A 14,547-nucleotide genomic window follows, 5' to 3' on the forward strand; every position below is an offset into this window, starting at 1 on the left:
TGATACATTAGCATGCCGTTTTAATTTTTTTAGCGAGCTAATCTACTAATCTGTTGTTAACTAGTCCGTCATTCTGACCGTCTAATGCCTCACTCAAACTTCAGCCCTTCCTGCGAACTAAACTTTGTTGCAGTAGCAGGCCATGTGTGGCTAAGCGCTAATGTGCAATCCCAGCTATACATTCCCTTATAGCTTTTATGTACTCCAGACACACTATATAGGCCGTGTTTGTTTTTTCTGATTCGATTGAAGTCCCTTAAGGTTCATTTTGCTCCTGTAGCTCATAACACCTGGCCTGCGGTGCTCTGGAGCTCGGCTAATGATAGCGTCGTTATTACCGACCTGCTCCTTTAGTCACCACCAGCTTGGGTTTGCTGCGGGCTCCGTCTCCTTTGGTGGTGTAGGCTGCCACGGTGATGGAGTACGTGGTGTCAGGCTGCAGGCCCCCGATGACCATCTCCTGTGGTTAATGGACACCAAGAGGGAAGTTAGCACTATGTTAGGGAACTGAATTTTTTAAAGACGTTACTACACGCCACCCGCACAGCCTCGGCGTCACTTTCCCCTCTTTTCAATGTCACAGCCCGCAATCTGTCCTCTGCGCTCTTTTTTTAAAAAGATAAATATATATAGCATAAATATAATGCAATTTAATAATGTATCAATAAATATATATATATATATGCGCTGTCAAATGATCAATCATTATTACGTATTAAAATACACACACATACAGTACATACTTTTTAAATAATTTAATGTATTTGCATGTGTAGATTTATATTCATACAGTTTATAGTATAAATAAATATATTTAATATATAAACATTTTTCTGAAATATAAGCACGTGTATTTTTTACATACATTATATCCACAGCACATATATTATGTAAATGAAAACTATTTAAGACGTGATAAATCGCGATTAATTGTATGACTGCAATGATGAATATGATTTTTTTACATTTTAATACATCAATAAATACTCTCTCTCTATAAATATATATATGTATATATATATATATATATATATATATATATATATATATATATATATATAATTTATTTATTCAGAAGTGCATCTCATTTCTACAGCAGTATGGATCATTATTATTGGCATTTAGCGTGTCATCCAACACGACCAGGTTATAGATTACAGTTCCCGCTCATCTACGACACATGTCTGTGAATTAATTCAACAGAGAGCCTGAGCAAACAGACCGTCAGTATAATGAATTTCTCTGGCTCGGCCGGTAAGCTGTACGCACACACGCCCTTCTGACGGCCTCCTATTTTCCAATATTTCACGTGAAAGCGAGGGAGCTTTGATCAGCGCGCATGACGGAGAGGAAATTAATGGCAAGCGCTCAGAGAAAAAAGCAACTGTGGGTCTCGCGGCTTTCAGAGAATTGAGCTTCACATCAAACCAGTTCAAGATATTCATGCAATTTTTGGGTTACACAAATGATCTATTTATAAAAATAAATAATAACGCCAATGCAAATCTCATTCCTTCAAAAGGTCGCTTGAATTTTGCACAAAATAAGCGTCGTTTTTTTTGTACTTTACTTAATGCACAACATCACAGCACAAAACACACTCTTTCATGCCAGGCATAAAGGAACCCTGATGTTACATCATTCCCCCTGTGCACCATTAATATTTTTCTATCGCCGTCACACACACACACACACACACACAAATGGACGTGAGGTTGCATTAGTTTTCTCTCCCTGACAAAATCAGCTCATTAAAAAAATCTTGCAACACAAAAATGGTTTACATGACACTTTATTTTCAACGTGTCAATATATATGCTTTAATATGCAATAAAAAATACTTTAATTATTCTGGTTTATTCCTTTCATAGACCCATTCGTTTGTCTAATCTTTCACTTTTTCTAATTTTCGAAGTCAGTTACAAAAAGTGTCTTTCTTGTTGAGACTCAACATGTTTTTCTTTCAATCTACCAATTTGTACAAAAATACAAAAATCAAAGTTCCCCAGGTATCATCCCCTAAACTTGGATTTCTGGATAACTGAACTTTAAAAATGAAAATCTACATGAAATATGTACACAGCTCAATTCATTATACCAATCCTGCAATGCAATCCAAAGCAAAAACAGATTTCATGTAACACTTTAACTTCAAGATCCATGCATATAGACAGTATGTGCGTTAATCCAAAGTTTTTCCCCATTTAGCAATTTTAGAGGCCAGTTCAGAAAATATTTCTACCACGGTGACCTTCTGAACCACTAAGACTTGAAGGGAACACTTTTCTCCACCAATCTACCAATTTGTGCAAAGCTAGCAATCCAAGTTCCTGAGATATCATACTCTGAACGCGGCTTTTCGGGCATTTCTGGCCTATTAAAAAAGGCTGGAATCTACATGATCTACAGTGTTTATGACATTTCCCCAATAAAAAGCAAGAGTTTCTGCCTATAAACACGTTCAGTGACCGAGATACAAAGTGGGTCTGATGTAACATCACAGGTTCTCACATCACACCGAACGCTCGCCGACAGCCATACTCACGTATTCAGCTGTGTCGTCCATTTCCCACTAACATCCCCCACCCGGGAGGAGAAAGAGGGAGGGCGGTTTGAAAGAGAGGAAAAAGACAGACAGAAAGAAAGAGAGGAAAGCGTAAGACGAAACAAGGTAAAAGTGCCAAGGAAATGGAAGAACGGCAGAGTGTTTTAAAGTAGGTCAGTGTGGATTAGGGTGAAAAAAATCATGAAGATTGAAGACGAGGCAGGAAATTGAGTGGCCGCTGCTATCTGAGCATGTCATTCCTACAGTTTTTTCTTCACCGTTTCATTTGGTAAGAGTATCACAAGGCTGTTTTGGAGTTTAATATCAGATCACAACAGCAATTCTTCTAAGACATGCTCCAAGTCTTGCGCGATGCAAAATTAATTTGATGTCTAAAAGTTTTGGGATAACGTTTAAAAACGTTCACATTAATGTTTAAAATGCGCCAGGACTAAATTTAACTGAAAATTAAAACGTGTGACTAAAAGATATTCACCTCACAATACTGTTTTTACACTCACCCTAAGAATCAGTATTTAATATATATATATATATATATATATATATATATATATATATATCACCTTTTGTATAGAATAAACACAGAATCACCATATTATTGTATCGTGACCCAGATATCGATATAATATCAACCGATTCCCACGCAGCCGACAACTGTAAACGATTCTGTCATAAACATAAGCGAGATAAATTCAAGAGCTTTAGTCACGGTTTGTTCAAAGCTGTAATATTTGCAGCTGTGAGGAGAATAAGGCGCATGGTATCTGTAATTTCACTGCTGTTTTCATGACAGAAGCTTGTATTATAATTTTAGGTTGCAGCCAGAGGCGCTCGCTCGCTTTTTCTTCTTTCTTTCTTTTTCTTTCCTTTTCCTTTTTTTTTGCCGCTTGTGCTTTTAAATCAAGTCTGAATTGTGACCGCAGTGCTCAAGTGCCTCATGTTTTTGCGGAGCTCTCGGGGCGCTCAATACGGCAGACATAATCAGCTTTTGTTGACTTTATCTATGACACTAGAGCCTTAGAGGTTAAACTTATTAGAGGTTTGACTAAACCGTGCAATTCTAATGGCTGATAAGATGTTTTGGACTGCTTGTGGAAAGCATTCTAGAGGCTAAAAAAGAACTTCACAGATTAAATTATTTATAATAGGATTTTCATACATTTGTTGCAGTGGCCAGGAGTGTGTTAAATACTCGCAAGATTTTGGGTCGCATTAGCTGCAACATTATCCTAAAAATAGACATTAACCAATTGTCTGTACACGCTTGATGATGTCAGATTATTGGCAAGAAAAATAATAAACTAGGCTGTTGGTTTAAGAAATGTTCATGTACAGCACAGCGGCATCGTAGCTTTACCATACCTGTGCATCGGCGAGCATGACGTCCTTGATGAGGGGCAGGCCGCGGGATTCGCCGTTCTCGACACGGACGTAGTGCACCTGGTATCCGCGGATCTGCCCGTGCTGTTTCCCTGGCAACAGGGAGCGCCACATCACCTTGATGGCGGTGGAGTTCAGCACCTCGACCTCCACGCGGCGAGGGGGGGCCCCGGGCACTGCGATGGGAAAAGATGACACGCTATGAGGTATTGAGATTATATGATGCTAAGGCGTTTCTTTATGCTATTTGAGTTACTTAAGTAATTATCGTTCATATAGCAAAAAGAATGCTTACATCTATCTGTGTCCCTCCACTTTCTTTGTGACTTACTTTGCGATTACCACTTGATTGTCTAGAACTTTATCACTATTTTTCAGTAACAAAAATATTTAAACCCACATGAGAATTTTTAGAACAATCTACCAATTCATGCTAGAAATCTAAGTTCCTGAGATATCATACCCCAAACATGTGTTTTTCCATATTTTTCGGCTTTAAAAAGACATGGACATTTTTAAATCTACATTAAATATTTCGCACACCTCAGTTAATTCTAAAAATAATGCAATGCAATAAAACTGTTTATATGAAACCTGAATGCACGTATCTATGCATGTCCATTTCTTTTTCATTGTTACCATTCTTTTACTTACTATTTACCACAATTAAAGGACTGATGAGACTCTAAACCCATTTTTCTACGAATCCACCAATTTATACATAGTTAGCAATCGTGGTTCCCGAGATATCATACCCCTAACATGGCTTCCCCGACATTTATTAGCTATTAAACGCATGGAAATTGTAGGATCTACATGAAATGTTACAGACCTCGCATTCAGTCCCATACAAACTAAAACTTCTTTAGTTACGCGTGATTCGGCAAGGACAAACTCTCTGTGTGAGCTAAAAATAGTGCAATGTACCAATCCTTACTGAGCACCTTAAGACCGTACGATAGGCCATCTCTGCACAGCTGAAAAGAAACTAAGCCCCTGCGTCTCAGCAAGTACATACATTCAATTACGTGAAAACCAGGCTACTGATTAAGCACCCATCTTCAGGGACATTTAATCAACTGTAATATCACACCCCCATATACCCGAGCAACCATTTCATCCCCTTCCATTTCACTATCTTTCTTATCTGAGCTCTGATCAATTCGCGAGTCCGCCGTCTGCAGTCTTTTACCTGCGAGCTAATGAAAATCCTTTTATACGAGGCCTTGATGTTTAATACCTCCGGTCATTCAGTACTGCTGTAAGGAGGAGACCGATTTCCTGGATGGTCAATAAAAGACGCCATAAGGGGATGTACTGTATATTGGGGCATGACTATTCCGCATTAGATGCTATAGCGGTACAAGTCTCCAAGGATGAGACTGTCGTAACACATTGCTACTCAAATAACTCCATGTTGTGGGTTGGTCAAACGAGATTTCCCAGCGGAGGTCTTGGGCTAGCGTTCCCTCTCTCCCGACCCGCCTACAGTGGTTGACCAGCCCGTCAAAACCATCTATCCTAGGGCGGCCCAAAGCGCCAGTGAAAGGCTTTGCTCCGTATTGATTACTAGCTTGTATCTTGAACTAGCGCTGTCAGTCATGGAGAAAGACTGCTGTCACCGGGGAACGTCCGATACAATTTCTTACTCTAGCTGGATTTATTTCTGTGCTCATAAGCTGTCCGAGTGCTTTACAAAGAGAAGTGACGGATGAAAATGATGCTAAGTCAATGTTTCCTCTATCACGTAACGCTAGTCAATATATCTTGTCCCAAAAAGAGTAAGCTGTCTGCACAGACGTATAATCAACATTTCTCTCGCCTCGTCCACCATCTTGGATTTATCTCCTCACTAAACTTGGCCAGAGACCATATAAGGTCACTGGAAAATGAATGGGGGAAATTATAAGACCAAATACAGTGGCTGTTGGAAAGTAGGTACAGCCTTTTAGTTAGATTTCTTTTTAACTGATTTCAGATTAAATTCAGACGAAAACAAATACTGGTATCTTAGACAGTGTTGTTTCTCAATTAAATGCATTTTCTAGCAAACATTCAGATATTTCAGCTTTAAATTACCGTCTTCGTCCGTGCGGCACAGCAGCGGCTCGCTCTCGGGGCCCGGACCCACGCTGGTGGAGGCTGCCACGGTGACTCGATACAAGCTCCATTTCTCCAGCCGCTGCAGCAGGATCTGACTGGAGCTGGGGGGCACCGCCGGCTCCTCCACGGGCTCCGTGCTGACCTCGGCCCCGGCCCCCACCACCGCGTAGCGCACTATGTACCCGGCCAGTGCCCCGTTCTGGCTCTCGGCCGGCGGAGGGCGCCAACTTACCAGCAGGGTGGTGGAGCTGGAGCTGGAGCACTTAATGTCTTGAGGGGGGGCGGAGGGCTCTGCTCAGGTTTGGGAAAGGGGGAGAGGAGGGGGTGGAAAACAAAAAACGAAAAGATGGGAAAGAGAAAAAGAAAATGATAAAAGGGAAAAACCAACTGAAAAAAACAAGCAGAGACATACTGAAACATAAGAAAAAAAAAAACTAGGAAAACGAACGCAAAGGGCAAATGCAAACAGAAGAGCTTGGTTTTGAAGGGGTCAGGGTGTTTGGCATGCATGCATAAATATGAAGCATGAAGGTTTAACTTTGGCTTGATTTCTGTCACAGATCTAGAAGTAACACCACAGATGTTGGGCGTAAGATACAGCAGTTTATCCAACTATAACCGGCTGTATGTGAGCCAAAGATTTAGCCCATCTTTCACAGTAAATACCCTGGGCTCTCAGGATATATTTCCACCATGAGGGGAAAATAGATCACATTATTTGCATCTGAATGAAGGCCATTCATTGCAGTATTTCGAGGCGTTTTTGTCGGGTACTTTCCCTCGCACATATCAGAAATTACAACGCCTGTGCCGTTCTAAATCAATATAAAAGTCTCGTTTGAAATGCACAGCGTCTCTGCTTACTAAATGCTCGCGCATATGAATGCATTATACCGTTTAAAGCGCCGTAACATTTATCTCCATTGTAAAATCGAGCATTAAAAGTTACTCTGTCGTGCTGATCCCTGAAGCCATAAGTAACACAAATGAATGAGGGGGAAACGGACAGACGGGGATAAAACATATTTGTGACTGAAATTCAAATGGATGAGCACCATCGTTGGAAAGCAAAACAAAATCATTCAAAACGGATTACAGGAAAATGAGGAAAACTCTCTGCAAAATAATGGCTGGAAAGAAAATGTTAGGACCCAAAATGTCAACTCAGAAGAATCATGGAAAGCCACCAAGCTTTGAACAGAAAGTAAGACCATTAAAACAGCAAAAACCAAAATGAAACCAAAAAACACAAAGCATTTTCCTGCACATTATACGTACCTGACATCTTCAAACACTAACTTTTAAAGACTTTCTTACCATAAGCACCCGATTCCAGGGAGGTAATGTTTCCCCAGAGTCGGTTGGGTTCGGCTCTCTCCCTCTACTGCCGAGCTCACCCAATACAGCTCAATTCAAACTATTCATGTTAATTTAGCCTAGTCGATTGGTTTAGTCCAATAATGTGGATGTCGGGATGTTTTTGTGGTCGGAGGGAGAGAGCTTTCCCTGTGCTTTCATCAGTCTGCACTATTCACTGTTTACACTAGCCTGAGGGTCCACAAGATTGAGATCAGGGTGCCAGCACCTCACTAACACCCAGCCATTCATATCCAACTTATATAATCCACCCCGATTCAACCCATCAGCAGCCCACTTGTGCTTTTGTTTGAGAAACGGTTAACCGATTTGTCCCGTCACCAGCCAGCTTTCATCACAGGTGTCCCAGAGTTCAGTGAGCGACATTATTCAGAGCCCTGTTTATTCACCAAATGGGCTTATTGGATTAAAGTTTTATTGGATTTTCATCTTCCGTTTGAAGATATATTCTGAAGATGTACTTCCTCTCTTGAAGAGTATTTGCATTCAGTTCTCATAAATCGACCTGGTTTGAGTGTGGCAAGAAACTTTGGTATCTGAGAATTGCAGAACTACCTGAAGGTTTAGACTCATGATTCTGAGAATGTATTATACATCAAACGCAACAAAGCCTTGAATTTCAGTGTTCAAAATGAAATGACTATTAAAAAAACAACAAGAGTTGTGCCTCAACACCAAAATCGAAAGGCGTCTACTTATAATTTACGACTTAATAATGCAAATCCATGCCAATGGTAGCGCTGGCAATTGGGAGGTGAAAAACTCAGATTTGTCTGGATAAAAAGGTTGGACTTAGTTTACCTAGCCTAACAATCAGTTGAAAAGATTGTGGACCTCCAAGTTAAAATCTATATTCAAAATTTGTGCCACAAAACCAAAATTAAAAGATGTTTACTGTCCCAACTGTGGTGCTGCTTCAAATAATCCAAATGAGAGGTGAAAAATAACATCAATTAGAGATCTGCTTGGCTGAAAAAATTGGAATTAGTTTACAAGCTAGACACTGGCAACTGATTTCACTGATTGGACTTAAATCTACTACTAACCCAAGATGAAGACCAGTGCGGAAATCCTTTCCCCCAGTTTGTGGACCCTCTATGACCATGTTTGAAACCTTAGCATCACTCAATAGCCATTGACTCTTAAGCGCATTTCCCACTGGCACCCACTTGGTCGAGGCAGGAGTGTCTATCTCCACTAACCCTCGAAAGTTTGGACATATCCTCCAAAGAGTTGGGAGATATGGAGGGTGAGTTGAGTACTCTCTGCTGGACCATTGCAGGGGTTTGTAACTGTGGGCTGACCCACAAACAGTGACCTGACTGGAGCGTCAACTGAACAGCACTGTACCAAAAAGGAAACAAACACAATACACTTTTCTTTCGCGCCTTCACCAGGAAGTCCAGTCTGCCATTTGGTGTGGTTCAAAACATTCACGTATAATCTGACTCATTAGTGTTTAAATGTCTTAGGAACTCTTTCCAGCTCGTGCAATGTTGTGAAGGGATCCAAACCAATTCCACTGGTGTATATGACAGTTCTGCACCTCAAGGTCAATACACGCCTACATGAGCGCACTGTCAAGTTGGTTATGAGACCGACTTCTGAAACGTGAGATGGCAGACTGGGCTTTCCTCTGAACGGCGGTCACTTACCTCACGGGAATCCACACTGTAATGTTTGTTTATGTGTTAGGTTGTGGGGTGTTTGTGCTAAATTGCTTCTAACTGTCCAAGCTTGTCGCCTCTCTGACCTTGTTATGGGTAAATCTGCACTACTTTAGTATATGCTCGAGGGAAGACGTCGGCAGATGTAGTGAACCACGTCTTCCATCTGTGTGAGGCCCTGCGGGACAAAGCTGGGTCCCGTAACTCAAGCAAGAAGCCTACGGCCGTCCCGCTGGGATACTTACTCTCACCTTTAGTTTAACGGATTTGCTTTGGCAATGCTAAGTGCTGCTGCTGCATGTTGAGTTTGTCACGGTAAACTTAACCCTGATAGCAAGAGCAAAAAAATAAAAATAAATAAAAATTCTGAGAGCCGTTTCCTGAAGTGCGTTTGAGTAAAACCAAACCAAAATGAAATAAAGTTGTCTGAACTGTGTACTGAACGGAAATAAATTAAAACCAGGTGACGTCAAGCTGGAGAAGGTGAGCTTTAGTTTCATTTCAGGAGACAAAGTGAAACAGAAGAGCTAGAAAACAAAAGGGAGGTAGAAAGTGCACCGCATTGTTTCAGAATACAATATATGAAGACACCAACAGCAGGACAGACATGTAGAGATGGAACAGAAGGGGACACACACAGCGTACGACATGCCAGAGGTCAAAGGATGCATTAACAGAGCGCCCCCCCGGGGTAATGGGAGGAAATACATGCATTCAGTGCTCGCTCTCTCACGCTCAGGTGTAACGTTGTGTGTCAATGCAGCAGGTTCATTGCATCCCAGCACCCACTCAACCAACCCCATCCCACCCATTCTGCACCAACAAGCTGCACAGGTAGAAACAGAAGATGAGTTAAAATGGTCCACGTCTGCTGCCATGGCTTTCTGGCATCTTTCGCCCACTGTAAGAGCATCCAACTCTGAAGAAACTAATCTATGAAAGGAACCTCTAAACAAAAGAAGCATCATGAAAACAAAATGCATTAATTTTGTCTCAGAGAAAAAAAGTTTATCTAGGCAATCTTTCATCAAAATATAATAAGCTGCTCTGCCTCGGAGGCAGCTTTTGCCTTATTTTTCAATTCCAATTTTCCAATCAGTTCCTGATTGAAAAAAGTTGTTCTCCAATATCCCATTTCACCAAGAAATACACCAGACTACAGAGGTAAAATGGGTTTGAATGCCAGTTCATGTTTAACCTTAACACTGAAACACATGCTAATCTAAGCTCATTTATAGAAATCTTTTTGGAGGTGCGCATACTTTTTTCTGTTTACTTTTCTTGGAAGCTAGCTAGCTAGCATCATGCAGAATTGTAGAAATGCCATATTCACAGATGCATTTGCCACCTTCCATTCATATACACGGAAGCTGAAAGTGTTCTGCGCTCAAAAAGAGCTCCAACTGAAATCTCTCTTAGCTTGATATGAAAGACTGAAAGACACAATGAAAATAAAAGTAGATGCTCTCAGACTTCTGGGCCCCTTTGTTTGTACAAGCTGAACACAAGTAACTGCAATTTTTTAGCACAGGGCACATGCCAGCTGCAAGGTTCCCCACAAGCACCAATGATTTCATGCACTGAATCATGATGCGACTCAGCGAGGGTGTATTTTTAGGCCGGAGGCTTGAATAATTCAGACATTCTCCCAGCGTAAATGCTGACTACCTGCAGGCGCCAGCGGCCACTGACTGCGCTGCTTTCAGTAATACACAGTGAGGGACTAGATGTGGTGGAAAGCCATGGCAGACCCCAGAGTCAATAATATTTTGTGCGCTTCAGTCGCATGGGAGGAAAAAAGTGCATTTGCTGTTGACACATGAAAAAGAAATACGAACACAGAAGAAAGAAGGGAGCGCGCAGGGGAGCCGAACGGCACGCTTGCTGCAGATCAATCAACCCACATTGATTTGTTTGTTTCACATGTAGGAAATCTCTGAAGTACATAACTGTGACATAGAGAGACCCAGATGAAAGAATAATCAAACAAAGAAGAAAAAGAAGTGCGCGTGACACAATCCAAGAGGAGAGGAATCCATTAAACTAAACAACACAGGTCATTTAAAAGTTTGGGCTTTAAAAAAAATGTTGTTTAAAACATCAAAGTAAGTGGGTCTCATTCACGAAACGCAAGCAGAACTAATCGCGCATACGACCATTCTTACATAGACTGATGCGTTCGCAGCGATTTACATAAGAATGTTTTCACAAACAATTTACACAAATTTGTTCTGCTCGCTTTTATCATCTTACCAAAAACAAGTTCTCAACATGCACAGAAAGAAATTGTTCAAAAGCTTTGCCAAGTCATTTGGAAATATTCTCATCACCTTTCGCAGCCTGCATGTAGCAAAAACTCGTTTCGGCTCAAAGGTGATGCCGTTTTGTGCAATTTAGATGCATAAACAAACACAACGCAAAGACACCTGTCATAAACCAAAAGTCCGATCTTTGACACATATCTGCTGCAGACACAAGCACACCATTATCATTTACTCTTGACATTTCCAGAGTCGATAAACAATATCCCTGGATTGGGAAACGAGGGTGAAGGTTACAGTTGCCCTATCAAACAGTGTCTTGGCATTTCTCAATCAAAATACAATGTTAGACCCCCCAACCCTTTATTTGGGACCTTAGGAAAGGAAATGGGCTACATACTGGCTTGGGATGTCCTTTGGGATATTTCGTTTGTGAAGGCTCCAATGCCCTTGTTGGAGACGGCAGCCAGAGAGAAGTAGTACTCTGTATTTGCACGTAGACCCTCCACTACAAAAGAAGAGGTCGGGCCGAATGTTTTCTTTACCTGTTTGGTGGAAAATAATAATGTTACTGCTAATGACGTGTGCAACAGTGGTCCTGATAATGTGTATGAGAAGGTTTGTGGTAAAGAAGGCACCTGAGATTCTTGCCCGCCCTCTTTGTAATGTAGTTCATAACTGATGATTCCCTCTTTTTCGAAGGCCGGTTCCCATGTTAGCTCAACGCCTGTGTCTGATACCTCACCAACCTGGAAGTTGGTCGGCTGTCCAGGGACTATAAATGGAGCCAGTGTTGACAGTTCAATAGGCAGGAAATTGAATAAACAAAGAAATGTACAACTTTAAATTTTGTGCATGAGTTAATGATTAACAGGTTAAAGCAGTGCACTTAGATTTTTGCAACCCTGAAATTTACATTGCTTAAATTATCTCACCAACTCATACCTGATCATACATCTTGTTACCACATTTTTTGACCCGAAAGGAAATAAAAATGGACATTTCCGAAGCTAAAACGCAACTTTTCTACATATTTGGCCAACTCAAGTAAATTGGCTACACTGTTAACTCTGTTGCAGTTGCTTCACAGCTAACTCAATACCTAGACATTTTTAATTGCTAAACACATCTTGCTACATCTTTAGACCACTTCAATCGCTAAACTCACTTTTTAATATACTATTGCCTTACCCAATACTAACACATTTTCAACTGCGAAACTTGCTACATTGCTAGCCCAGCACACACTGACAACAGGCAATGTATATTTTCTATTGCGAAACTCTGCTTCTACATATTTAGCCCACTAACACTAAATTTTCAGATTTGCTAGATAATAGCAGTAGACATTATTATACACCCTCTATCTCAACCAATAACAATGTACATTTTCGATTGCGACACTTACCTTGCTACATCATTAGCTTGAGTTAAGCGACAACAGACATTTTTCGATCGCTAAGCTCTACTTGCTACATTGTTAACCCACCAAACACAAAAAAACAGACTAGACAGAAATGAACAAACTGTTAGTCTAGTGAAATCGCCGAGAAAAAAAAGGCAAACTGACCTCCTTGAAGCACTTTTACATGAATTGGATCCGAGAAGGGTCCATCTCCAACGGACGTAAAGGCCAGCACTCTGATGGTGTAAGTCTCAGAAGCCACCAGACTCTGAATGGTGGTGATCACGCTGTCCTGTACATTGTGGATGTGCCACATGCTCATGGGCTGAGATGGATCCATGGTGTAGTATACCCGATAACCCTTGATCTGTCCATTGGGCTCCTCAGGTTCATCCCAGCGTACCATCATGGTGTTCTGGGAGATGATACGGGCCTGGATATTGCGTGGTGGACTGGCAGGAGCTTGCTCCCCAGTCCTAGCCTCAACCGGTTCGCTGGGCGGGCCCTGGCCAATGGTGTTAAAGGCTGACACGCGGATCTCGTAATCAGTGTTTGGAGAAAGCCCACCGATGCTGTAGCGAGTGGTGGTGATGGAGTCCACGGTCTCAAACTTGCTTTCAGGAGATTTGGCGCGATACTGGATGATGTAATGGGAGACGGGTTCAGGGTTGCCACTGTCCCAGGTGATGGTGATACTGGTGGCGGTAGTTTCGGTTACAACAGGAGTACCTGGAGGTTTCGGCAAGGCTGCAAGTGGAGGATAAGAAAATACCGCAGACTTAAACATTCTATACTGGGACTAAACACTATCTGAAATACTTGCTTTGACTTAGTTTTAATTTCTTTTGACCAGAGATCCTTCGAGTGACCTTGTAGGACTCAATGGAATCTTACACTTAACAATGATCTGGGAATTAGCCTCGATGATGCCCAGGCTGCTCATGGCCACACAGGTGTAGTTGGCCGACTCTCGGACGCTGTTCAACTCCAGAACGTTCCTGCCCACTGGCATCTCGTCCTCAGGTGTCAGGTCCTCAGAGTTTTGCATCCACTTGACATAGGGCATGGGCGAGCCGACAGCGACGCAAGTGATGTTGACGCTACCGCCCGGCATGATCTCTTGGGTGGTGGGGGGCATGATGGAGAAACGTGGGGGCACGCGGCGAACTGCAAAGGGCGGAGGAATTGCGACAAGAAAAAGAGAAAGAGAAAGGTAATGACACGCCGATGAAAATGAGCATTTCTTTAGAAAGTACATGATGTTGTCTAAGGAGAGGACAACAAATTATAAAAAAAAAGAGACTAAAACTTCACAAACATTTCGGTTTATACAACTTAAAATAATGATAAAGTAACTAAATTAACAAAACTGCTTCACCAACAATATAGATTGACATTAAAGCAACAAGTTCATAGCAACAAGGTTCCATTGACCAATATTTGACCCATCACAGCACGATTAATTGCACAAAAATCTATTATGAGTTTCTCATCTTTAAAATTAGATCTCTATGTGGCTTGTAACTACAGTACACAAAATTAAAAGCATGCATTACTCTTAAAAAGCAGAAAATACTACGGTATAAAATAGTGGGAAGAACAAAACGTTTTTGTTATTTGTTTTTAAAATTAACCTTTTTGTGTAAGTAACCTTACATATGCATGACTGTACGTACCCCTTAGGTACGTACATGCACTAGTAATGTGAGTCCCTACAATAGGGACTAAAGATGAGAAACCTTAATCAGATTTTTGTGGTTGAGAGTAGATCAACTGGACAAAGCCTTT

The 14,547-nt window shown here is 41.4% G+C and overlaps 1 protein-coding gene across 1 annotated transcript in view; it reads right to left on the reverse strand.

The window, feature by feature from the left end:
* Positions 1-14,547, reverse strand: part of ptprsa (protein tyrosine phosphatase receptor type Sa) — a 172,329-nt gene that overhangs the window by 39,023 nt on the left and 118,759 nt on the right. Inside the window, 8 exon segments of the mRNA XM_043222235.1 lie at positions 343-460; positions 2,546-2,572; positions 3,929-4,122; positions 6,026-6,340; positions 11,755-11,899; positions 11,993-12,129; positions 12,925-13,506; positions 13,654-13,926. Of these exon segments, the coding sequence (XP_043078170.1) occupies positions 343-460; positions 2,546-2,572; positions 3,929-4,122; positions 6,026-6,340; positions 11,755-11,899; positions 11,993-12,129; positions 12,925-13,506; positions 13,654-13,926 (1,791 nt within the window).

The sequence above is a fragment of the Puntigrus tetrazona genome, chromosome 22 (genome assembly GCF_018831695.1).
Source record: "Puntigrus tetrazona isolate hp1 chromosome 22, ASM1883169v1, whole genome shotgun sequence".
Lineage (NCBI taxonomy): Eukaryota > Metazoa > Chordata > Actinopteri > Cypriniformes > Cyprinidae > Puntigrus > Puntigrus tetrazona.